The sequence below is a fragment of the Toxotes jaculatrix genome, chromosome 13, assembly GCF_017976425.1.
Source record: "Toxotes jaculatrix isolate fToxJac2 chromosome 13, fToxJac2.pri, whole genome shotgun sequence".
Classification (NCBI taxonomy): Eukaryota; Metazoa; Chordata; class Actinopteri; family Toxotidae; genus Toxotes; species Toxotes jaculatrix.
In genome coordinates, this window is record NC_054406.1 from 12771948 (window position 1) to 12796299 (window position 24352).

The window sequence follows — 24352 nt, forward strand, 5'->3', positions numbered from 1 at the left end:
GCTGTGGTTTTTTTTTTTTTTTAAGTTATTGCTGATGATGATATTTGTGTCATTTTTTTATGTGGAAGCAATTTCCTTTCACAAAGTAGATTCAGATGACATTTTCAGCACGTTTGGCACGTTATTTGTTTAGGATTAAGGGTTTGATTAGAAGTTGAAAAGCAAAAACAATATCTTCTGCAAACTCTTCTGAATGTGTGATAGAAGCAACGAAGAGCTGCAGAAGTTCAACATGAGTGAAACTTTGTGGGAATATTTCACTTTTATTCAAGTGGGCCTAAAGGAAAATTTTTATTCATATCATTCTATTGAGTTTGCAGCCTAGTAAACACAGGAAATCATTCACTGAAGTGGAACTAGAGTGGGCAAGCTGAGGGGTGGTGAGTGTAAAAAAAGTAAACAACATTTTATCACTACTGGAATAAATAAGATATCCCATACTGATGATCTATAAGAGTGTAAATTAGTGGTTGATACTGTGCAATGATATGGCTGTAAAATCATCTGGTAAACTCACTTCTCTCCAGCTCCACACCCCCGGATCTTATTTTTCATTTCCCCCCAACTAACAATGACTCAAATCTGTAAACAGATTTTGATTTGTAAAATTGTTGGAGTTCCCCTTCGAGACCTTCATAGCTGGTAAGATCTAAAATAAAGCTATGATACTTTCTGCTCATTTCTAAAGCATTCAAAGCCTGTTGCCTAAATATTTGCTTTGGCATGTCTTTACAAATATATCTCCCTGTATCCACTTCCTTTTTATCAGTCACCCCATCCACTTACTGCACTGTCTGTACTGAAACATTGAGCGCCATGAGAAGAGTATCGACCACAACAGAACGCCCACAAAGTGCAGCTGCATCATTAGGCCCCACCTTTGACATTATAGCACACATTTGACTGCTAACAAGCACCTCCTCTCTCTAACTAATGACCTTAATAAGAGGAACAATACAGTGATGAAAGACACTGCATGGATTTCTGCTATAATGACCACATCCATGCCTCTGTGCACTGCTCCACTGTGCGTCTTAGTGTGTGTCCACAGGGATAAAAAAAGAAAAAAAGACATTATTAACCAAGGCTTACATTGTCTGTGAGGCAATACACAGACAGTACATATGAAAGAATGTTCTCTGGATCTAGGCCTGGGTGTCTGGTCCTCGCAGAACATTGACACAACTCTCATATCAGTCTTCTCATCTAAGTTTTGGCGAGAAAGTGTCCAAAAAGTCCAAATATTCCTTTAATTTGTTAGTGTATTTCCCAAAATGGAGAATTATTCTGTCTTAACAACAGCTCTGTGATGATGAAGCCTTGCTAAGCTTTCCTCTATAATTTCATTTCCCGTTCTTTCTTCTTTCCTTTTTTAACTTGTAACCTGTTATATGTTGCTTAATATCCTTCCTTGACCTCACTCTCCATTGCTGTTTCGGTTATGCCTCATTTTCTTTCTGCTTCACTCTGCCAAGTCTTTGGTCACTAACAGGGAACAAGCAGGAAAAAATTCTTAGATTCTGGCAAAAACATCATTTGTTTACCCACGTCGTAAGAGTGTATGTTGAGTGGCATTAAGAGGCTTGCTCCCTCTCCTTCACTTTTTCTGACTCAGACAGTTTTTTCGAGAGACTGGGAGTGACGCGGGTGGTGTGTTTTAGTGTGCTTGTGTGTGTTGTTTGTGTCCTGAGTTCAAGGGCATCCCACCACCAGTCTCCTGGCACTGACAATACAGCAACATGCGCAGCAGTTGGAACAAATGTACATTTTCATGCCGCATGCTCACTGCTTGGAGACAGCGCGCACACACACATGCACACGCACACAGGATAAAAAAGTGCTTTGCTTGCGTTATGAAACACAAAATGACTGCTCTGCTTCATGCTTCTTGACAGATGTGACAGGTGATTAAAACCTCACGTCACATCGCATTCAAAGAGGAGGGACGAAACACTCAACCTCTCCAGCTTTTAGTCTCCCCAAGAGCTCGGTGATGGACACACCCACGATTTGATTAGCTGCACTATATAGAGTGTGGCATCAATTTTTTTGAAGCAAGTAGTTCTCTTTGTGTTGACCTTTCTTTCAGCAAAGGCATTAATTAAGCGAACCAGCCGTGTGACCTCTGACCTTCTGTGACCAACACTGCCTCACTGTGAGCTTAGCACGTTGGGCTTCTTGTCAGGAGCTGACTGAGGGAGTCCTGGCTACGGTCAAGAGGTGAAAGGAGAGCAGGGTGGAGATTAAAGCTGGAGTGTGTGATACTACTGTACACACTCCTGTAAAAAGAAGACAGTGAAAACGAATCAGTGGAGGAGCAAACTAGAGAGTTACGGCTGGAGAAAGATGAGCCTGCTTGCTATGAGCCCCAGAGGGTGAATTGATTTTAGAATTGGTTGTCTTTGTCAGGGCACACGCAGTAAGAATCTATTGACTGATTGCATAATCTCTGTTCATCTCCTCCTCCTCCTCCTCCTCTTCTCCCTCCATTTTTTTATCCCTCAGTTCCTCTCTCCTTCATTTCTCCACTGTACCCATGTCCTCGGCCGTCCTTCCATTCCTCCACCGGGGTCTCTGTGTTGCTCCTCTGTTCTCCCATCTCTTCCTTTCCCTGCCAACCCAAGCCAACCATGCTCCATACACACACACACACACACACACACACTCAGACACATGCTGATACACACAATCCTCTCAGGTGCATTCAGTTTCCCTAAGTCATCAGTTGGAGGTGAAATACAAACCTCTCCTGTTGTACTCTCACTCACTAACTGAAGAAAGGAAGCAAATGTTGTTTTTTTCTTGAAATATGCAACAGGAAATAAGCCATGAATAATCCACACTGCTATTTGACAGCAGAGCAGTGTGTGTGCGTGTGTGTGTGTGTGTGTGTGTGTGTGTGTGTGTGTGTGTGTGTGTGTGTGTGTGTGTGTGTGTGTGTGTGTGTGTGTGTGTGGTTGGGGGGGGGGGCAACATCTGGAGCTCAGGACTACAATGGATGACCAGTTCACCATTTCCCCTCCAACCATTTTGGAGTGGAACAAAAAGGGACGTGTCCACACACCATCTGGAGTCTTTGGATGGACAGAAGTTGGACTCAAATGCTTAAATTTCACGCACACACACACACACACACAGTATCAGGTTTCCCGAGAAATATTTAGTAGATACAGTGTGTGTATGTGTGCATGTGTTTGTGTATGTGTGTTTTCTTGTGCTGAACTGATAATGCACCTCAAATATACAGTTAATAATGCCTGAAAAATCAGTCACTGCGATGGTGTGTGTGTGTGTTTAATACTATGAGTTAATGATGTGTGTGTAACATGGTCCTCTCACTTGACTGACTGGAGTGGCAGACTGCTGTTCATGCTGAGTTTTGCATCCCAAAATTCTGTGTGTCTGTGTGCATGTAAACAAGTGTATGGAAATGGGCCAAGTTCCATTAGATATCAGACTAACAACACAGTTACATGCTGTAGCTCGCGGTTGCTGAAGACCAGGACACTCGAAGTGGACCTTTGAGCTGAAATTATTTTGTTACACATGAGGTTCCCAAAAGTATGTATGTAGTATGCAGTCTGCTGGATGAGGACATGCCGACAGATACTGTCTTTCCTGCCCAACCCAGACATCACCCTTAAAGGAATAGTTCAACATTTTGGGAATACGCTTCAGGAAGATTAAGAACATTGTAGTGACTACTGTCCATCTCTTATTCTTCAGTTACTTCTATGAATAGCCACATCTGAAAGATGGACTGAAAAATCACCATGCTGCTCTGCCATCTGCACATTTATGAAAAACAAGACTTCAGCACAACAATAGCTTTCTTTTCTATCTTTTCTACACATGTAGGGAAGTTGTGCAGGAAGACAACAGTGCTAGAAAACGGCATATATATTCACTCTTATGTATGCAAATAGGAGCTGTTTAGCATAGCTTAGCATAAAGATGGCAAACAGTTAGCTTGGCTCTGTCTGAGGGTAACAAAATTTGCCTACCAGTATGTGTGCTAATCTAAGCTAAACATCTCCCGGCTGCAGTTTCATATTTAACAGACAGACGTGAGAGGGGGTTTCGATCTTCATTCTTCAGTGGAAGTGTCCCTGGACAGTTATGCGACATGCTTCATGTAAAATTATTTATTCGCTGAATCTGTTTCCATTGCATTTTGCAGCATTTTGCTTTTACTGATGCAACAACTTTTCCACCTCAGCAAAGCAGGAAAACGTTTTGCCATAGTCCTTCAAGTTTTGTTTTTTTTAAACTATCAGCATTTCACTCAGAGTTTTTTATGCACAAATTGAATTGCTCTTAATGTTGAACCATTCTTTTAACCTAGAGTAACCTAAACTTTAGTGCACGCGGCTCACTGGCATTACCTGCACCAACACACACAGATTTACACGCACTCTAAAAACACAGAGGCAGTCACAGTGTGTATTAGTGGTTGATGGAAAAAAATACATAGCTCAACACAGTTTTTTTTCACATATTCTATTATCATGGAAGTCTCTCTCTGCAGATATCACTTGAGGCCAGAGGAGCAGACGTTAAGCACTTTTATTTTTAACTCACTGCAGTGTACAGGAAAGGAAGGCTACAGCACTACAACAAAGCGCACAACAAAACTATATACAATTCTGTTTTTCAGGATTAAAATAATAAAAAGGGGCTAATGCACTAGAAACAGAGGGTGAATGGATGGTGTCTGTTGGTTTGAAATGCAGAGAGAAATAAATCCAGTGTCATCAAGTCTGCATTTGATCAGGAGACACTGTACAGTTCAGGCAACAGGCCAAAAGCTGCATTTTATCCAGACTAATAAAAGTCTATCGGGCCAAGTCCACAGCAAATTTCTACTGAAGCTGCTGCTATAAAACAGCAGTTCATGTAAACAAATGTTCCACAAACATGATGGAGAGCCAGCACCACATCTGCTGCTGGCCAGAGTGCAACCTCTCATTGAGGTTTTCTTTAATCAGTCATTCTGACAAAACAACTGGTCCATTAAGAAACACTGAAACCGCTGCAGTTGTGTGACACAATCAAAACCTCTATAACAGCTACTACATAAACCTTGTGTTGAGAAGATTTTGTCAGCAAGATTCAGCTTGTCATCTAGTTTGTTGTCTAATGACATCAACATGTCCACCAACACTAACTTCTAATGTCTAACTATTTAGTTTCCCAAGAAAATGTCTTCGCTGGTATTGGGCTTGTGGGAAATGGTGTTTTTTAAAGGAAATATTGAAGGATTAGTCTGTTCACCTTCTACTTTTTTATTGTCAACAAATTCCATAGAAATATGAAAACCAATGACGAACTGATCTCACAAGTTTGGTTAGTGCTTATCCAAAAGTCTGGTTTAACTTATTCCTCTGCATTGCCCAAAACTTATCAAGAACACATGAACGAGCATCACCACTTCACTGGGTGACATTCTCCTTCGTTATCAAAAACATGGGCACTTTGGCTTATTAATATTTGCAAGCACATATTGGTCTGCAGTAAAACACAGTCCCCAACAAATGCACTCTTTACTCCTGTTTGAGTAATGTTTTCTGAAAACTACAGCTGATACAGGAAAGTACTTAGACTCTTTAAACATTTACATCTTCAGTGGAAATAAATGGACTTCATGCTGAGTGCCTTATACTGGGTAAGGAGGTCAGAAAGTATTGAGAGATGGATTAACACATTGTTGGCTTCTGTCTTTTCTTAGGATTTGTTGTCAATAAGAAAAATGTACAGATTACAACATTTCTACTCCTTCAACTTTAAACTTTTATTTTTAAATTGTGTTGTCCATGATCTTGGGGTTGTAGGAAATGATTTAATTTAAGGCTGCTTAAAACAGACATAATAAATAAACATTATGACACATTTTTCCAAAAAATGTCCCATTCCTGTCCAGACAAATGCACACTACAAGACATATTGCTAAATATGTCTCAAGGCTGGAAATGTACATCAGTGTGGTATAAATAAGGTTTTCTTACTTTTGCATTTGAACCCACATGTTCCATCTTCCAGTCATTTGAACGCTCTATAGGTAACTCTGTTGTTGCTGTATCCATACCTCCCTGTGATGGCACAACCTGAAACACAATCTGACAAACAGCTCTTACATCTATCACCCTCTTCTTGACACCTGTGTATCTTCTGCCCTATTGTAGATGCCTTGTTTTGTCATGACCCAATCAACAGCCTAGTCAGAGGATTTGAATTATGGATCGGCTGCATGACAAAGACAAACATGGACCATAGAAAATCATTCTCCTGGCATCAATGCGTGACAAAAAGAGCTGTCCTTTACCTGTCCATAACTGAACGTTTGACCTTTTTACATTCAACTGAGACAGAGGCAAAGAACCTCACTGAAAGATTCTCAGTCTTCCTGTTAATCTGTCTTAATCCAGCTATCATTACATGGTCTTAAAAAGGATGCATATGTAAACACACAGTGTAACTTGTTGCCTTTGGTTACACACTCTAGCTCATAAAAGAACACTTTGCAGTCCAACTGCAGCGTCAGCACTTCAGCACACACACTTCACATGCTGCATCACAGCACCCAAAATTTGTGTTTCAAGCTTCACCTGCAAGTCATGAAGTGACACTTTTTACTCATGAAAGCAAAACTGACTGAAGCTAAAGTAATTCCAGCAACAAGCACAATGCAAAACTGTACATATACGCTACACACATTTAGAAATACATCAGTGCCAGTCAACCTTGTCTTCTTCATTTGGCCACAAGTTCTCATGTCCCCTCTTTACATCTGGGATAGAATCATTTTTGGGCCTGATCCATTCTGTATCCAGGATGGATCAGGCCTTTTCATCTCAGTGAGGAAAAGAGCTCATTTGTAGGGCTGAGGAATGGAGAATAAGCTGCAGGGAAAAGTGACACCATCTTGGGATGAGTTGTAAACCACCACCTTTTATAGCTGTGACCAAGATTTGGTGTTCTGGAGCCTTCGGTCATATCACATGATTTTGAGTTTGCCTGGTAGATGCTCAAATGTCCATTTTTTTCTCAGAACTTTAATGACTTCCTGTCCATTTTGGCTCAAAAGTTGAGGCTGAAAGTTCAGTCCTAAACCTGACCTTGGAAACAGCAGCTGAGAAAACAGACTTTCCAGAGTCAAGAACTGAACTTTGAATCTCAACAATTATTTCCTTGGCAAGTAACAATACACTTAATTAGTGGTGTGGTGCTACACGCCACACACTATTGGACCTCTATAGTCTAGTGTTTGTTGTTACCATTCATAGTGAATTTGTTTAATCAAATATGGGATAAAGCAGCAGGTTGACTTCCTGCGAGACTCAGAAACAACAATTATAGAATAACCGCATGCATGTAAGTGCTGCTGATTCTGTATGTTGCTGTGAGGTCAGGGCTACAACTCATACAGCAGCTTTCACCAGCAAATAGCAAACTGGTCCAACATTACTTTAGCTTTCATATGGTACATATGGCTTAAGAGTCATAAAACATGCATGAGCCCATGTGTTCAAATTACACGGCTTTAGGTGAATCAGGTGGGTTATCAGTTCTTCTTTTTTTTCCTGCTTCAGCCAAAGTGTTTCAGCTGCTTTGAGAAGCCTGGGACTGGGTCTAAGAGCACAAACTCCAAATGTAAACACAGCCCTGAGCTTACAGTAACACACAGCTCAATGATTCTCTATCCTGTAGTAGCTGCTTTTGACTTTTGCAGCAAGTCGATTGATCATTGATCGGTTAAAAACCTGTGCATGCACACACAGGTGGAAAGCCTGTGTTTGCTACAGGCTCAGTTCAGATGCTTTGATTTTACTAAGAAAAGATAGAAAGCTAATGTATGTGGGATTATTGAATGTTTAGCTTTTCTTAGAGAAACAGGGGAAGGGAATGCTGTCAGTGGGGATCTTATTCAAGACACCTACAAGTTAAGAGTACCTATGTTAAGAGAAGATGGCCACGAGCAATTTGTATTATTATTATTATAGGACTCCATATGAAAAATAGATGAGATAGCATGTAGAAATATAAAGGGAAATCACTTACAAAAACACTTAAGAGGCTGATTACTCCTACTTAAAACAATGTCATCAGATGCAAAGATTTGCACTGACCTTGAGGCCAAGGTAACACAACAGTGGAGGTAAAAGGTTAGTGCTGGAGCTGAAGGAGATGGAAAGGGATGCAACAAGTAAATGAGTACAGGCCTGATTGTGGCTGATGATGCTGACATCTTTGATGAATTGTACAGGATTAAGGTAACTTTAATTTTGCATTTGTTTCATTTTGTAGATGTAATTGTAATGTTCAGCCCCAGCAGTGACTCTTTTTGGACTCTTGTTTTGGTTTCTTTGGTTTTGTTCTGCATTTCCTGTTTTATTTTGAAGTTTGAAGTTTCCTTGTGTATCTGTTCCTGGTTACTTCCTGTCTTTGTCTCTTTTCCCTCCTTGGTGTTTGTCTTCCCCACCCTAATGTGTGTCACCTGCTCCGATTATCTCCCGTGTTTTTAAGTCCCTGTGTCACTTTAGCAAGTTTTTGTTTCCTAGTTTTCTTCTGTGTTGCTTGCCTGTGTCAACTCTGGTGTTTGGTTCCTCGTGTTTCTTTGGTTTTTATCGCTTTTGCTGTTAGTTTTTGCTGTGAGTTTCCTTTGAGTTTCCTGGTCTTACAATGTGAGGATGTTTTTGGATTCCCTGAGTTCTGCGTTTCCTGGCCAAATGGACTCTGTAAGTCAATGACTTTTGTTATTAAATTATCATCATGCATCAGTCCACCTGCCTGTCTGCCTTTGGGCCTTCTTCCCCATGTTCCTGGATACACTGCATTAGTAGTTTTGCTTTGTTTATAACTTCATAAAAATCATATGAAAATTACTTAATTTTCAGATATAATTTTCAGACGATAATTCTGATGCTTTCACATTTAACTCTACCATTATTTCTGCCTTTGTCTTAACATTTGACAAAGTTGTAAATATACTTCAACTCATTTTTATTTGTATGGGTCAGGCTGATGAATAGGTGGGACATCAAATGAGCTAAGTTTCACTTTTCTGGCCCCTTAGCTTCAGCCTGGATCCTGCAGAATGTCTACACTCTCATCTTCCAAGCAGCAGCCGCATTTTCCAGCTCCAAGGGACAAGCAAGTATTTGACCACTGACACTCCACACTTTGCTGCTTTGAAAATGACCATTGCCACCACTTTTATTGAAGGGACATTTTGTAGTGCAGCAATGATGCTCGTTTGAGTCCAAACAAATATTGTGTGACTTTCTATTTGGTTTTTCATGCTTCATTTGATTATATTTTCGATTAACTTCTCAAATGACTTGCTCCTGCTGCTTTTGAGTTAACAGTCTAGACTCAACCTAAGTGTGATAACTTCTGAGAGACTTTAAAATTGACATAATGCCATAATTTGAGGAAATGTGTTGCCAATGATTATGATGAGGGCTTCCTCTTTCCTTTTGTTTTAATATGGCTTTTGCTCCTTTTTGGGGTTTTTTTGTTTTTGTTTTATGATCTCTGTACCATAAGTCATTTCCATCTCCAAAATGTCCCCCCCCCAGCTCATTCTAGGCGGCTGACAAAGCAGGCTAATTTTCACAGCACATCAGTGGTTATAAAACAGCCGAACAGCCCTGCGGTGACACAGCGGGCCCGACAAGCCTGCTGTCATGCCGCTGTGGTTCTAGCCTGCAAACAAAAGGTTCGTTTTTCAAGACTCTGAGAAACTCAACATCAGCAGCTACCACTGCACAGACAACAGATCTTTATACTCCAGAACTCAGGCAGTTTTTATATTTCAAAGAGCTATCCAAGATGACCTCTCAAACTTCCCCACCTCACCTGGATTTCGAAGGTGGATCCAGTTCAACACAGACTCACCCACAAACACGTGCAGGATAGCAGGAATTCAAAGCCTTTTTTTAATCTAACCCTGAGCTACAGGAAGGATGCAGATGTCCACGTTTGTTGGCAACCTACTGTCAAGATGAACACGGATGGAAAATTTTGTTTCTGAAGAACGAACAATTGTCCTGTTGAATTGTGGACAACGGTGACCTCAGCACAAAATCAGAGGAGAGATACAGCTATGACAGAGAGCTAATAAAACATATGAAGGTGGATGTATTTTACAGCTCCTCTGCTGAGACCTCTTGACTATTAGCATGTGCAAATTCTTTCTTTCCTGAGAGAAGAAGAAAGAACTCAGTTCAGAGATTACATTATAGAAACACTCAGCAGTCCTCTTGCAGCTCACACTGTACCCACTTTGAAAGATCTAGAAAGAGTTTGTCCCAGGTACTTCCTTCATACACATAAATGACTTTCCGTATGCCATCACACTGGCTGAGTTCCTCCTCAGGTTAGATGAGGATAAGGAGGCTTAAATAAAATACTTCAACTGGCAGCGATTCAATACTGGCAGACATCATCTTACTGTCAGGCCTGTCACCATGAACAAGGAGTACAGAGTTGTACCTGATCTGTACAAATGGTTCTTACTGTCACTTTTATTTCTGTTACGGTCAGAATTGTTCACTATTGTGTTGTTTATTGAAAATAAAGCAACATTTTGTCTCAACACAGATGAAATGGTGCTTTTGGTCAGGCATTATCGGGAGTCATGTGGTTGCTGTCTTGTTTCAGAAGAAAAGAGCAAAACTGTTTTGTGACAATATATTTTTCAGCTAGTCCAGTGGCTAAATTATTTAGCTTGGAGGAAAAAAATTTTTCTCAACCTATAAAGCAAGATCTGCTTCTGATTGTTAATGTAACTTTTCAGTGCTGTAAGCACCACAGGTAAAAATCCCATTGCTGCCATTGTGTTGTATCACTCAACTCCCACTAGGGGCAAAAGTGAGAATGTTTTTTCTTATTTGGGTTATTTGGTACTTCACTTCATTTGTGTAGACCTAATTTCTGACATAAAAAATTACTGGTGGTTCAAACATCATGATGGTGCCATCAGTGTTAAAGTGATTGCTGGCATGATGATAAACACTTGTAGTGGAAAAGTGTAATAATTTTATAAAACTCATAATTCATGAAAGTGAGAATGTGTATTTTGATTTAATCACAGAATAGCCATCATGAGTTCATTAATTATGGGATTATTTTTCCCACACAAACAGGTTTCATTTCAAAGGTCACGTGTCTTTATTTAAGTGTAATCTACATTTACACAATCTAAGAAAACTGTTTTACTGTACGTTACTCTCTGAGTCACCTGTTTTACCTGATGTCACATCTATGAATGAGAGTGATGAGTCATAACGTTCCAGCTGGCTTGATTATTTCTAAGAGGATGCAGGATAAAGATTACAGCAGATGATCACGATCTCATTTGGTGTTGAGTATCATTAAGTCAGCATAATTACATCAAAATTTTCTTCAGGTGAGGCTGGGAAAGGGAGGGGGGCGAAAGCCAGAAATGATGCCAGTGTGTGGTTTTGTGGGTAATCTTTGAGCCTGAAGCCAAAACATGAATGAAAACGTGGACCTCCAAAGCTTGACTCACTTGTAGGTCAGTTCTGGGCGTAGGTGCTTGTTGGAGGAGGGAACGTGGGATGTAATGATGATTAAAAAGGTGAAGACACAGAGGCCTTGTTGCTCATTCCAGTTGTTTGACCTGTACATGATTTGGGCCCTTCTTGTTCCCCACTGGAGTCTTGAGAAGAGGCTGAATGTGCTGCTGCTCTTAAATGTGTAGTTTTCAGTTTACAACTGAATTGGAATTGCAAGTCTACATTGCTGTAACTACAACATGGGTCAGTTTGTTGCCACTCTTAATTAAAAGATAGATGTTCAGTTGCTGGGACTCACATTGTCCTGATTCAGAAGCAAAACATGGAGATGGAGGTGAAGGCAATCAGTTGATACTGACAACATAGCTTGAACAAACTGTGATAAAACTCCAACTCAGACTTTTTTATTTTTCATATTTTTCCACTGCATTTTAACCGCACTGTTATTCTTCCTTTCATTGTGTAGTCCACTTCAGATTTTTTTTTATCCTGTCTTTCATTTTATCATTTTAAAACAATTTTTTCTTTTATATCTTGACTCCATGCCTTTTTCTGCTTCATATTTATGAATTGCCTTCGTGTTGAACGGTGCTATTCCTATGCTGTCAATAACTCACACTGTTTATGAAACTGATCCACAGTCTGTGTGGTTAGGTCCATTAAATTCCAGCAGGGAGGCACTGGTGATATCAGCTGTCCTGAATAATTATTTATGCTCTCACTTGATGCATGCTCATAGGGCTTGAGGAGTATGAATGTTTCCGCGTGGGGGCGGAGGCTGCTACTCCTGGTCTCAGTATTTATAAAATCCTGACTACAGCCCTGGATGATGCGCGTGTGAGCGTGCGCGCGGAATCGTGCATTGTGTGTGTGTGCGATTGCGATTGCAGTGGTGCTTAAGTACCTTGGACAGAGCCAGGCGGCGCACACACGCTCCTGCAAGCGGACTGAACTTCACCGGAGCGCTTTCTCTTTTCAAACAATATCCAACCGCAAAAAGCAGCCACTCCTCTCTTACAGGTCTGAAGTGCAAGTTCCCTCTAACCCTTCGACTCTACTTGGACCTACTTGTTCGGACAGCCTTTCTTTTCCAGCCGGGCATGAAGCAGTAGAGCCCGCGTCGCCCTTGGCGCACCTACAGGCGGACTACTCTCTCACCCTCTGTCCGCCTCCTGCCGCCTCCTCCTGCTGGAGCTGGAGAGATGCCCGGGGCAGGATGTGCTCCAGCCGCAAGATCCTGTGGAGCCTGCTCCTGCTGTCTTTGGTGGAGGTGGGCCTGGGTGTGGCGAGCATCGTCCTGGGAGCCGTGGGCATCAGCTGGGTCCGGGGCAAGCACAAACCGCAGCAGGGCGACGCGTCTCCGGTCTGGAGCGGACTCTGTGTACGTCCTGGGAACTACTCTTACTCTCTACTCGTCCTTACTTACTTTTTTTTTTTTTTTTTTAACCTTATTTACTTCCAGAGAGAATGTAGATTAAACTCATTTGATTTTTTACTAAATCTGTTCTAAATTTCTGTATTACATTAAGGCATACATAATAATATACCACTAACTGAGCTGATTTTATTTGATAAAATAAGGCTGAAAAACACTTAAAAATCAGAAAAGAAATCACCCTTTTAATAATAATAATTAGAAGAAGGCTTGTGGTATTAAATAGATTTTTGTTCTGGTGGCTGTTTATCTAATATTAATCACTAAGAAGTTATGGCTCTTCCCACATCTTCCCTGTATCAGTACCCTGGCTGTGGTAAAGACTAAATATTATGGCAATGTTTGTCCTTTATGTGTCTGTTTCTCCGCTAGATGTTGAATATACAATCACAGTCATTTGGCCCGCTGCTGTTCCTCTGTGCTGAGGCTAAATATTGGTTTCATTAATTCATGCTTGAATTGCTGCTCAGTGCTTAAGAGGGTCAAAGCTTTTACACACAATCATCGTCTCAGTGTTCTGCATATGTCTCCTCCTGTTACAGCGCTGTCCTCAGCCTCATTGTCTTGATTTTGCTGCTGAACAGTGAAAAGTTGAGTTTCGGAGACATTTTCTGTAGCCATAATTAACCTTCAATCAGCTACTTTACTACGTCTGCTACTCCAGCTGGGGAGGCACAGTGTGTATTTCAGTAGCTCTTGCTAATAATGACTGAAAGTGCCTGGAGCTCAGGCAATAAAGTCTTACAGAGTTTTGCAAAGTTTGGGATGTCTGAAAGACTTCCAAAGAACCAGAGAAAAGGGGACAGATATTAGCAATGTGACATGTTTATTTTACATCTCGAGTGTGCTCCCACAGTGCTGTGTGTAAAGTTGCTGCAAAGCTGTTATGCAGTGTGGCATCTGTGTGTTCAACCTCACAGCTGTTGAGCACTGCCTGCTGAGTCAGCCACCCATGTCTCATGATTATACCCAAAGCTTTAGATCAGGGGTGTCAAACCTGTCCACAAAGGGCCGGTGTGGCTGCAGGTTTTTGTTCCAACCAAGCAGCAGCACACCAGACTTGACTCATTTAATCGACTGATCTCAGTCTTCAGACAGTTGATTGGTCAAACTGTGTGCTCTTCATTGGTTGGAACAAAAACCTGCAGCCACACCGGCCCTTTGTGGACAGGTTTGACACCCCTGCTTTAGATCTTCTGTCAGGACCTGGGAGTCATTAAGACGGATTGACCACTGTCTCCAGATGAAGGATCTTTTTTTTTCTGTAGTGTCCTGCTGAAAGAAAAGTGATTGTGATTCATTTGTGATATTTTTTCAGTACATTTCCATGATTTTAACTGAAGTCACACACGAGACTGCTTCAATTGTCTTTTTTACTTTGTGCCAAGTCAGAAAGAATCTGAGATTGTAATTTCTATCATTTCCTTTAATTCAATCATTTCTTGAAAATAGTAAGAGGACTTTGAGTTACTCTTATATCAAAGGCCAAGAAAAAAAACGTCAAGCTTAACTGAAAGTACGGTGATATTTAAGTGCTTCCAAATTCCTACTAATGACTTTTAAACTACAGCAGGAACTGTAAGTGATACTGAGACTGGAAATATGAGGAAGCCAAGGAGTGATAACACACACACACACACTCACAACTGCTCCCAACAACTTTCAGCAAAAACAATGCAGCTCACAGCCCACTCTGCTGTCCCACTTGTACGTGTACTCTGCCAGCACAATACGCTGCCATGCTGTTCCAGTTCAGTCTGAATCACTGACATCCAGGACAATATGGCTTCCTGTGAGAAGCCCACGATGACACACTATTTTTAGAGGGAGAAAACTGCATCTGAATAACTGGGTGTAAAGAATACATCCACCCTTCCTGTTGTCAAGAAAGGGAGGAGAAAGTGACAAGAATATTTTAAATTTCATATTGTTTCTAAACCAGTAATTTTCTCAATGACAAACTAAGAAATTTTATTCATTTTGAATTAATTTTATTCATTTGTTGTTCTTCTCTGTTTCCAGTTTCTGGTCTGTGGGATGTGTGGAGTGCTGTGTGCTCGAAAGAGGACAGGTCTCATTGTAAGTACTTGTATATATTTAGATTTTTTTTTTATTTCCCTAAGAGCAAGTATCCTCTTTTGTTGTCCTGTCTTCTTCCTCTATTAGACTGTGGTCTCTCTATAAACAGCATATTCATACACGAGGGAGGCAGAGTGTTCTAAAGGAATAATTCGATATTTTGGGAAGTATGGTTCATTGCTCTCCCGCTGAAAGTTAGATAAGAAAATCAATACCACTCTCATATCTTTACAGTAAATATACGGCAACAGCCAGCAGATGGTTATCTTAGCTTAGCATAAAAGCTGGAAACAGAGGGAAACTGTTTGCCTGGCTCTTTACAAAGGTAACAGAATCCACCTACCACTTTTAAAGTTCACGGATTCATACATTATATCTTGATGGTTTAGTCTGTGCAAAAACTAACAAGTTAAAATGACAGTTCACTTTTACGTGGGGTCATGTGTCTGACTGTTTCTTGGCCGCACCAGTTGTCGGGCATTTGGTGGAAACTCCACACAAATCTCACACACAGCAAATTATCATTTATCATCATTTTATGGATCAAACAAAATGACAGAACTGGGCTAGCTGTTTTCAATGGTTTCCAGTCTTTGTGCTAAGCTAACCATCTGCTATTCACACTATTCCTCCAACATTCCTTGCTTTAGAAATATGGCCACTCTCGTGACTAATAATTCGGCTTTGGAGAATATTAGACATTATATTTTGCTTAAATCTGAGCTCAAACAGACCAGCTCTGATTAAGAGTCTCACTGACTGGTGAGTTTTGAGGCGCATTCCTCCTTTATGGACTGTGTCCCTGTCACTACTGTGCTCTGTTGCAGACTTCATGATGCCAAAGCAAACTGCAAACAAAATTCAGAATACATTTTTTGAAATGAGTGGCATTAGGTTTGATGAAAAAGCCTGTGAGAAATGCTGAAGAAGAAACCCAAGTCATTATTCATTATTATGTACTGAAGAGCAACTGAAAACGCTAGAAAATATTATGCGTGGTCACCCATCAATCATTGGAATATTAATCCACACACAAACACTGAAGTGTATCCATATGTGTGCAGCCTGAAGGATGCAGTATGTTATGGACAACACACACATAATAATCTACCCTTGGAAGTTCACAAGTAATGACTGTCTAATCCTATAAAACACCCAATTTTGTGTGTGTGTGTGTGTGTGTGTGTGTGTGTGTGTGTGTGTGTGTGTGTGTCCTCTGAGCACGTGCACACAGTGTGCTCTGAAAGAGACATCTCAGGAAACTAGAGGAGACAAGCAGTCACCTCTCCTCTTCTTTTCCTGTCACTCTCTCCATCGTTTTGGCTCAGTGATGGCCTCGCAGCCTCTCAGTGACTCCGAGTCCTCGTGTTTCTCTCTGACTGTCTCCGTCTCCTGAGGGGAGGACACTAATGATGGATCAGTGTCAGCACAGTCTGCTGTAACAGAGACATCCCTCAACCTTTCTCTCCCTCTGCTTCACCCTATCCACCCCCTACCTTTTGTCTTTGTCGCCATCTTCATCCTTATGCCTTTCCCCTTTTTCATCACTCTCATCCATCTCCCTACCTTCTCTGCTCAGTCTCATCCTCCCAGTCATTTCAATGCTCTGACTCTCTCCATCTTCCTCTCCTCATCTCCTTCTATCCCCTCCCCTCTGGTCCGCTCGTGGGGTGATGATTGCATTAGGTTGGTTTGGCTCCGGACTCCTGCCAGCCGCTCTCCACACTTCACTGGATAATGACTGAAATTGGAGATGCCCTTTTCCATGCAGTTAAAGGCACTATAGGCATCTGTACTGGGAGCAATGAAAGAGAACCTGCACTCCAGACACAATACACACACGAGCATGCACAACCAATAAGGACTAGAATTGAATCGTTTGTCTTTTATTATTCTGATTGCAACGGAAAGGAACTGCAATCATTTCCCCATCAGATCCTGTTGGAAAAACAATCACATTCTCATGCCGGGCTTGGGTTTTCCAGTCAATGATAATAATAAGAAAGTAATCCCTAACAGGTGATTGATTAAATACTGAAAGTAAAATCTCACCGACCCTCTACACAAATCACACATACACACAAGCACAAATACGGCAAGTGAGTGATGCAAGCTTATTTACAAGCTGCGCAATATTTCTGGAAGAGACAGTGTGCTTTGAGAGCAATCCAATTTTCTAATAGGAAATGAGATTTATTTTGACTCATACGCATTACTCATCACAGCAGCCGTCTCGTCCAAAACAGCAGAATGATGGAGATGGAAGCTCAATAGTAGTTTGTATATCCCCGTCTCATTACGTTTTGTCAGTTTGTTTACAGTTTTGTTGATAGACTATCAATTCTGCTGTTTGCATTAACATACACCATTCTGTCTCTCTCTCACACTGTCTCTCTGTGTCCCCCAGATGATCCTGTTTTCAGCGTGCTGCATCTGCGGTCTGATTGGTGGGATCCTCAACTTCCAGTTTGTTCGGGCGCTGAACAAACAACCGGACAACCCGATGCACTCGATCCACCTGGCTGCCATGACTCTGGCATGTCTGGGTAAATTAAAATAAATAAATAAATAAATAAAAAACACAACAAACTATGGTGTGTGCTGTTATGTTGCTAGAATATGTCTAAGCTAAAATGTCAAATCCCAAAACTATTGAACATAATAAATCAGTCACCTCAGCCCCACCTTTCCACTACTAAGATGTCTGCACTGTGTCCATATCAGGGCACAATTAGCCCACTAGGGGACCCCTAGTGGATGTTATATGTAAGCATAACAATAACTGGAAAATTTAAGGGCACGCAGCTCTACTAGACAGGGCTTACAGGGCTCTCGGGACCCCTGAGGGACTCGAACCTCAGTTACCCTACAACTCAAATCCCAACAAAGGCTTTTCTTCAGTGTCTCCCCTCACCACTCTACCATTATAAAAAAAAAAAAAAAAAAAAAAAAAAAAGAAATACCAAAGATGGGACAGCACATTCTTCCTTTATAATTAATAATTAGCCATTGTTTCTTCGGCTGGTTTCCCTTTTCCTCTGTTCCAGGGATCTCATCATGTACCTTATCCACCTGGCTGACCTGTCGCCTGGCCAGCTCTGAGCAGCAGAGGATGTTCCTGGAGAGGGAGCACTCGCTGCACCACTCACACGAAATGACCGAGAAGGTAGGAGAACATGGTGGCAACAATGGCAGCGATGGCCTGTGGCTCCAACACATGTTGAGTACTGCATGAAAACTGCACGTTAAATTATCAAGTGTGCCTGTATGTCCTCCCCCCAACAGGAGATCCTAGACAACTCCAGTAATGGCATTCCTCAGATCTCCTACAATGGACACACTACAGCATCACCATGATGACGTACCACCAAAGGCAAATTGCACACACAGAAACAGAAACAGCGTCAATGACTCAGCTGCTATCGACAGACAAATGTAGCATGTACTTTCGTCTACATATCCTGAGACTTACACAGTATCTATTTTCTGAGCATGAAGAGAGAATCCAAGTCTCTCACCTTGAAAGCCCTTTGTCCGCCACTGGGGAAGGAAAGACACTTCCTGAATAATTATGCAAACATGGGTTCAAACCCCCTCTGTTCCACTCAAACCAAAGCCAGGCCGGAGGGCTGCCGTTTGGGTGACAATTCAGGTGACAAACATCTGCGTGACATCATCTGACCTTTAAGCTAATGAGCAGGAAGGATAGATTTTATCCAATCAGATGCCTCAAAGTGATGAGCACAAACCAAGCATGCAGCTGATTCACTTGTTTTGAAGAGCTACTGCTATTTCAGTCTCAAAGTCCTTATTCTCTCTTTCTGTCTTGCTATGGGTTTATGGAATGCAAATGCTGAGATAGACTACAGTAAATTGTATGTATCATCTGATAATGGAATGCTTTGACATGAAAATACAGTGATGCCCAATGTACAGTACTGTATATCCATGCTTGTATATCAGGAATCTAGTCGTATCTATAAATGGGACATATTTTTATAAATGCTTCTTATAAAAAGTGAGTTCAAATAAAGTATGACAAATCTGACAGCTTTATTTACAACTTTTATAAAATGTGTGAGCACTGTGCGTGCGTGCGTGTGTGTGTGTGTGTGTGAGTGATGTCTCTGAATGTATATGTGCATGTTTCTGTAAGTATACAAGGGCTGAGTTATTTCTCAGCCACATCACAGCACAATAATCGATACTCTAAATGTTTATTTTTTAAGAAATGTATGTAGTTAATCTTAAAAACCAATTAGAATATCCCACACATTAGAACCTGCACACCTCACTGTCAACATAATCAATGCAGGGCAGGATTTAGGAAGCCACCGCACTCCCGTGGGACCACAGCTTAACACAATGATGCCTTTGGCTCAGCTCAGAGTTCACACACTCATCGTAAAGTAAAGCGATGAAGTAAATCTCTTTTACGGCGCCTCTCAAACCCAGAGGTATAAAATGCTTCACAAAGCAAAAGGAGACACAGCAATAATCAAAAAAACAATATCGCGCACAGACTAAACTGTGCCTTCTTGTGAAGATATACAATTGCTCTGGCAACATCGTGCTGCTCAATACCTCATTATGGTGTTTGTCTACTTCAGAACACACAGCAACTGTGTGTATGTGTGTGTTAACTAGGCCCCACAGCAGCAGAAACCACTGGGAGCTCTTGCTGACTAAGAAACCACGTCACTATTTATCACCGTGACAACAGACAGGAGTGGGCCATGGCGCCCCAGAGAGGAGCACTAGATCTGCATCCATGTGTGTGAGTCTGTGTGTGTGTGTGTGTGTGTGAAATGCTGAATCATATGACCTCCCGTGGTGCTGGTCTGTCAGAAAACAGTAATATTAGATTAGCCTCTCTCTCTCTCTCTCTCTCTCTCTCTCTCTCTCTCTCTCTCTCTCTCTCTCTCTCTCTCTCTCTCTCTCTCTCTCTCTCTCTCTCTCTCTCTCTCTGTACGTGTGTGTGTATTTCCCTATGCATGTGTGTGTAAGTGTGTGCACTAATTGACACCTCAGGTCACCTTAATGATCTTAATGTGCCACTGCAGGTAAGAACAGGATACAGAATCAATGACTCAATGTCTCTTATCGAATGAACAGCTTTACATCATTCTTGCCAGGTTAGTCAGTGCACAATTTGCAGTTTATGTAACAAAGGGCGCGTTATTAAGGAAAAGATTTATATTGGTTATCAAAATACTGTCCCAAAGACTTTATTTAAAAACTTTTTGAACCCATTTGGTAAAACTTTAGATACATGAAAAGCCAATTAAGCTTAATTTAGGAATTTGCACGTTTAACATCCTCCAAAATTATTATAAATCTCCATTTATTTAAGCCAGTATAATTCTGAAGCATCAGTGCTTTGAGTGTTTGCATTTTAGGAGACTTTTTATCCTTTTTAAATTTCAGAGGAAGATCATTGTACCTTTTACTTTGATAACTGCAGTTAATGCAGATTCATGTTTTTCTTCCAGACGGAATAATCAAAATGTATTAAAAAGAAAAAGAAAATAAAAATGTTTAATGTTGGACTCCCTGGTTGTAATACCACCGCCTGAGCAGCAGGCGCCGACATACACAAAATCTTCTCAAATGTTTACTGTCTTCAAAGCGGATATCGTCTGTTGTTGGTCTTCCGGTCTTCCTAAGCAGCATGGCGAACTTGGAGCATGCTGAAGACGACCCAAAACATGTGAAAATGTCCGGTGAAATCCCCGCCGCCTGCGTCCAAGTCCAACCGGCTGAACTGTCCTCCGTACCGGGCAGAGATGCGGACGCCGTCCCGTGCTCCATCCCGTCGTTCGCCGCCGCCTCCGAGCTGCTGTCAGCGCCGTACTCGTGTCTGGTCATGAACATGCACCGGAGACACATCGCCTTACCGCCCATGTACCTGAACAAGAAGAGGACAGGTATCCAGGGGGAGCTGGAGGCCGAGCTGCTCAGGTTCTCCCCGAGGTAGAAACACAACAGCACGGGACGCACCACGATTTATTTTAGCTGTCATAAACACTTTTTTTTGTGTTTGTGTGTCGACATCTCTGCTGCAGTGCACGACACAGTCCACGATTAAGGTATACAAACAAATAAACAAACGAGTGTCAACAACTTTCTAATGTCATGCAAGGTTAAACATGCTGTAATCCATTATAGGTCCATTATCGGACAGGCGTTAAAGCGCCTCCGTGCCACATAAAAGCCACAAAGTCATGTATCAAAAACTTATGTACATGCACAGAATATAGTTTTGAAACTGACTAGTAACTGTATTGCTAAACACAATAGTGCCTCTGTAGTGCTGCTAAAAAGTACAGTATTTGTCCCTTAAATGTAGTGGTGTGAAGTTTAAAGTCTGTGAGTGTACACCTGAGTAGTCTAGTGATCTCAGCCCTGCAGGGAAACCATACGCTGGCAGGAGCAGGAAGCTTTTAAAAACTGCAGACAGCATGTTTTGACATTTTTTCCTTAGTAAATGAGGATTTGATTGGTAACCAAAACTTTCTATCATGTTCGTGCAGGACTGACTGGTTCTGCTTAAGGTCATAGACCTGAACTCAGTTGTAATGAGTTTTAATGTCAAAAAAAGGTCTACTGGTGTCAAGTGGAGTAGAAGTGTGAAACCGCCTATTGCAAATGTTTCATCATGATAGCTAAGCTTTATCCCATCATGTTGCACTGAATCATACTGTTTTATATCCTGCAACTTGTCCTCATTTATCTCTTGCAGCCTGAAAGGAGTCCCTTTGGCTTATGACAACATCAGGATTGTGGGCCATAAGGGAGACATCTTTGATGACAGTGGCTACGTCCACATGGACATAGAGGCCAACTTCATTGTGTTTCAGCCCAAAAAAGGACAAAAACTGCTGGTGAGATTTACATTTATAGCATTTGGCAGATGCTGTCATCCAGAGTAACATACAGTACTTCTGAGTACTGGCACATGCCAATAGTGTATTTGATTCAGAATCAAATAAACAGTTCTTGGGGGGAGGGGAATTCTCTTGGAATGACATGCATTTCACACTTTCAATTTATTTTTGTACATGTTAAATGTTCACAAACAATTTAATTATTGTAATAGATTGTACATGATTTGTTGGAGCTCAGCTGGGTTGTAAAAATGAAGCAATTTTTGACACAAAAAGGCAGGAATACCAGGAATACTGCTATAAGACAACACCAAACCCACAGAAACTTACACAAAACACTTGCCTCTTACCTCTCTGTGATGGACACATGTAATTTATTCATGCATGTGTTTCTGTTCTCAGGGTAAGGTGAATAAATTAGGAGTGAGCCATGTGGGCTGTCTGGTGCACGGCTGTTTCAACGCCAGCATCCCCAAACCAAACCTGGTTACTTTGGAAACCTGGAGGGATGCAGGGCCTAGGATTGGAGCAGAGCTGGAATTTGAGGTGACTGCACTTGATGCTGACACTGCAGGGGTGCTCCTGATCAGAGGACGGATGGACAGGACCAGGCAAGTGTGCTACGGTGGTAGTTGGAGGAGGGGTGGAGACAAAAGGTGTTGCAAAGAACATTTTCAAGGTGTGGTTAGACACTTGTGGTTAGATAGGTATTTGTGTTTTTGTCTTTTTGTGTCTCAGGGTCCAAGAGCTGATGGCCATGGGTGAGAGCACAGAGTCGAGTGTCCCTGCAGATCAGCCAGATGCAGCAGACGCGGAACCGAACCTAGAAACCACAGAGGAGTCTCCTGGTGACACCCCCAAGAAAAAGAAGAAAAAGAAGAAAGACAAAGTCAAAGAGGAGGAGAGAGAAGAAGAGGTAACACCTTCCATGCAGCAGGATATTAATGAAACACCAGAGTTAAATGGAACAATGGATGAGGCAAATGGCAACGAGGCTGGTGAGAAAAAGAAGAAGAAAAAGAAGAAGGAGAAACATTCAAAAGAAGAGGAGCAGGAGGTTGCCCTCCCTGCCATGGAGGTCCACGGGAGCGACTCCAGCGGCTACGTCAGCGACAAGCCAGGCAAAAAGAGGAAACATGAAAATGGTAGTGATGTCACATCTGGCTTCAGTGAAGATCCTGAACCACCAAAATCCAAGAAGAAGAAGAGGAAAAGCGGCATTGAACAGTTTGCCTGAAAAACAGATCGGATTCTGTTCGGAAGTCAGGTTAGTTGTGCAGAGTAACTGAGGTGATACCAACCAGGTTAATATACTGACGTGCCTTAACCATCAAACAGTGTTTAAGGAGCAGGATTTCTGCCCCATGTTGGCTTCTTCTGAGCTCCACTAAAATAATTTATACCAGAGAGTCAGGCTTGCAGCGGGAGCCTTTCTGCACCCTCATTTTGTAGTTATTGCAAAAGCACACGAGGGGACAGATGCAGGCTCGGCAAGTCAGTCTTTATTGGATTGCGATTCCCATACGCTGCCTGATGGGGGCGCAAAACTGCTGCACACATCCACGCTGGGACACAAGTATACAGGAGTGAGTCAGCTTCATCTGTTAAACATGATCATCAGTGTAACAAGGGATGGATTTTGCCTTTAAGTTATGGAACCAAGTGACACAAAAGAAACTGATGCAAGACGACCAAGACAGCAAAACTCAGTTCGGGAAATTTGTCCTTTTGCCTCTTGTGCCTCCGTGAAGTCTTTTATCTGTCCGTCTTTATCTGCAAGGAAAGGAGGACATTTTTTTGTATTCACAGTATTCAGTCAGAATCACAGTATGCATCTTACACTGCAGTGAAGGAATTGTTTCTGGTGTTGAGCTGACTTCCTGTAGTGTTGCGTTGACAGTTATCACATGAAGGTGTGTCATCTTTTTTTTTTGGCTGAGAACCAAAAGAAATTGAAATGAAATATTAGATTTTCATCCCAATTAAAAATCCTTATATTTTGATATGTTTGTACTGCTTCCTTTTCTTTATTCGGTGATTGAAAATGCTTAATAATTAAATTAGCTTTTTCTTTTTCTTTTTTTTTTTTTTTTGAAGAGAAAGGAACCTGTGGAATCTGAAGTTTTGGAATAACAACATCAACAGCATATGCAAAGATGCTTCCTTGTACAGATTATTGACAAGATTTATCACCTGACACCCACTGGTGTCAGGTGATAAATGCTGAGAAACAGCTTAAAGATCTCTGTGTTTTCTTTACCCCCACCTCCACACACACACACACACACAAATGCCCCCCTGCCTTTCAGTGGGGAGTCTAATTAGCTGTGTTGAGTTGGAGAGTTATCGGGAGCTGCCTAAAGAGGACTGATAAGGAGCTGCAATTAACTTGGCTCATCTTCATCTGTCAT

The 24352-nt window shown here is 41.5% G+C and overlaps 2 protein-coding genes and 1 pseudogene across 3 annotated transcripts; all 3 read left to right on the forward strand.

Moving 5' to 3' along the window:
- The first annotated feature begins 8470 nt into the window (after positions 1-8470).
- Positions 8471-19095, forward strand: LOC121191430 (transmembrane protein 196). 2 transcript variants are annotated; one of them, XM_041052569.1, is made up of 6 exons: positions 8471-8735; positions 9074-9154; positions 14998-15054; positions 17462-17600; positions 18102-18220; positions 18340-19095. In XM_041052569.1, exons 1-6 carry the CDS (start codon positions 8688-8690, stop codon positions 18409-18411), a joined length of 516 nt encoding a protein of 171 aa, XP_040908503.1. In that variant the 5' UTR covers positions 8471-8687; the 3' UTR covers positions 18412-19095. The 2 variants fall into 2 exon arrangements, with proteins under 2 accessions (XP_040908503.1, XP_040908502.1); XM_041052568.1 differs by lacking the exons at positions 8471-8735; positions 9074-9154 and adding an exon at positions 12420-12921.
- On the forward strand, positions 9687-12066 carry LOC121191617 (annotated as a pseudogene).
- Positions 19096-20710: 1615 nt separating the features above from the next.
- On the forward strand, positions 20711-23944 carry polr1f (RNA polymerase I subunit F). Its single transcript, XM_041054117.1, has 4 exons — positions 20711-21027; positions 21797-21938; positions 22344-22552; positions 22680-23944. Exons 1-4 carry the CDS (start codon positions 20726-20728, stop codon positions 23176-23178), a joined length of 1152 nt encoding a protein of 383 aa, XP_040910051.1. The 5' UTR covers positions 20711-20725; the 3' UTR covers positions 23179-23944.
- Positions 23945-24352: the final 408 nt, after the last annotated feature.

Excerpts from the sequence above, each read along its gene's own strand:
- LOC121191430 (XM_041052568.1), top strand. The coding sequence starts at position 12,757 with ATGTGCTCCAGCCGCAAGATCCTGTGGAGCCTGCTCCTGCTGTCTTTG. Across the intron at positions 12,922-14,997 it reads CGGTCTGGAGCGGACTCTGT|TTTCTGGTCTGTGGGATGTG; the intron begins GTACGTCCTGGG and ends CTCTGTTTCCAG. Across the intron at positions 18,221-18,339 it reads CACACGAAATGACCGAGAAG|GAGATCCTAGACAACTCCAG; the intron begins GTAGGAGAACAT and ends TCCCCCCAACAG.
- polr1f (XM_041054117.1), top strand. The coding sequence starts at position 20,726 with ATGGCGAACTTGGAGCATGCTGAAGACGACCCAAAACATGTGAAAATG. Across the intron at positions 21,939-22,343 it reads AAAAAGGACAAAAACTGCTG|GGTAAGGTGAATAAATTAGG; the intron begins GTGAGATTTACA and ends TTCTGTTCTCAG. Across the intron at positions 22,553-22,679 it reads GGACGGATGGACAGGACCAG|GGTCCAAGAGCTGATGGCCA; the intron begins GCAAGTGTGCTA and ends TTTGTGTCTCAG.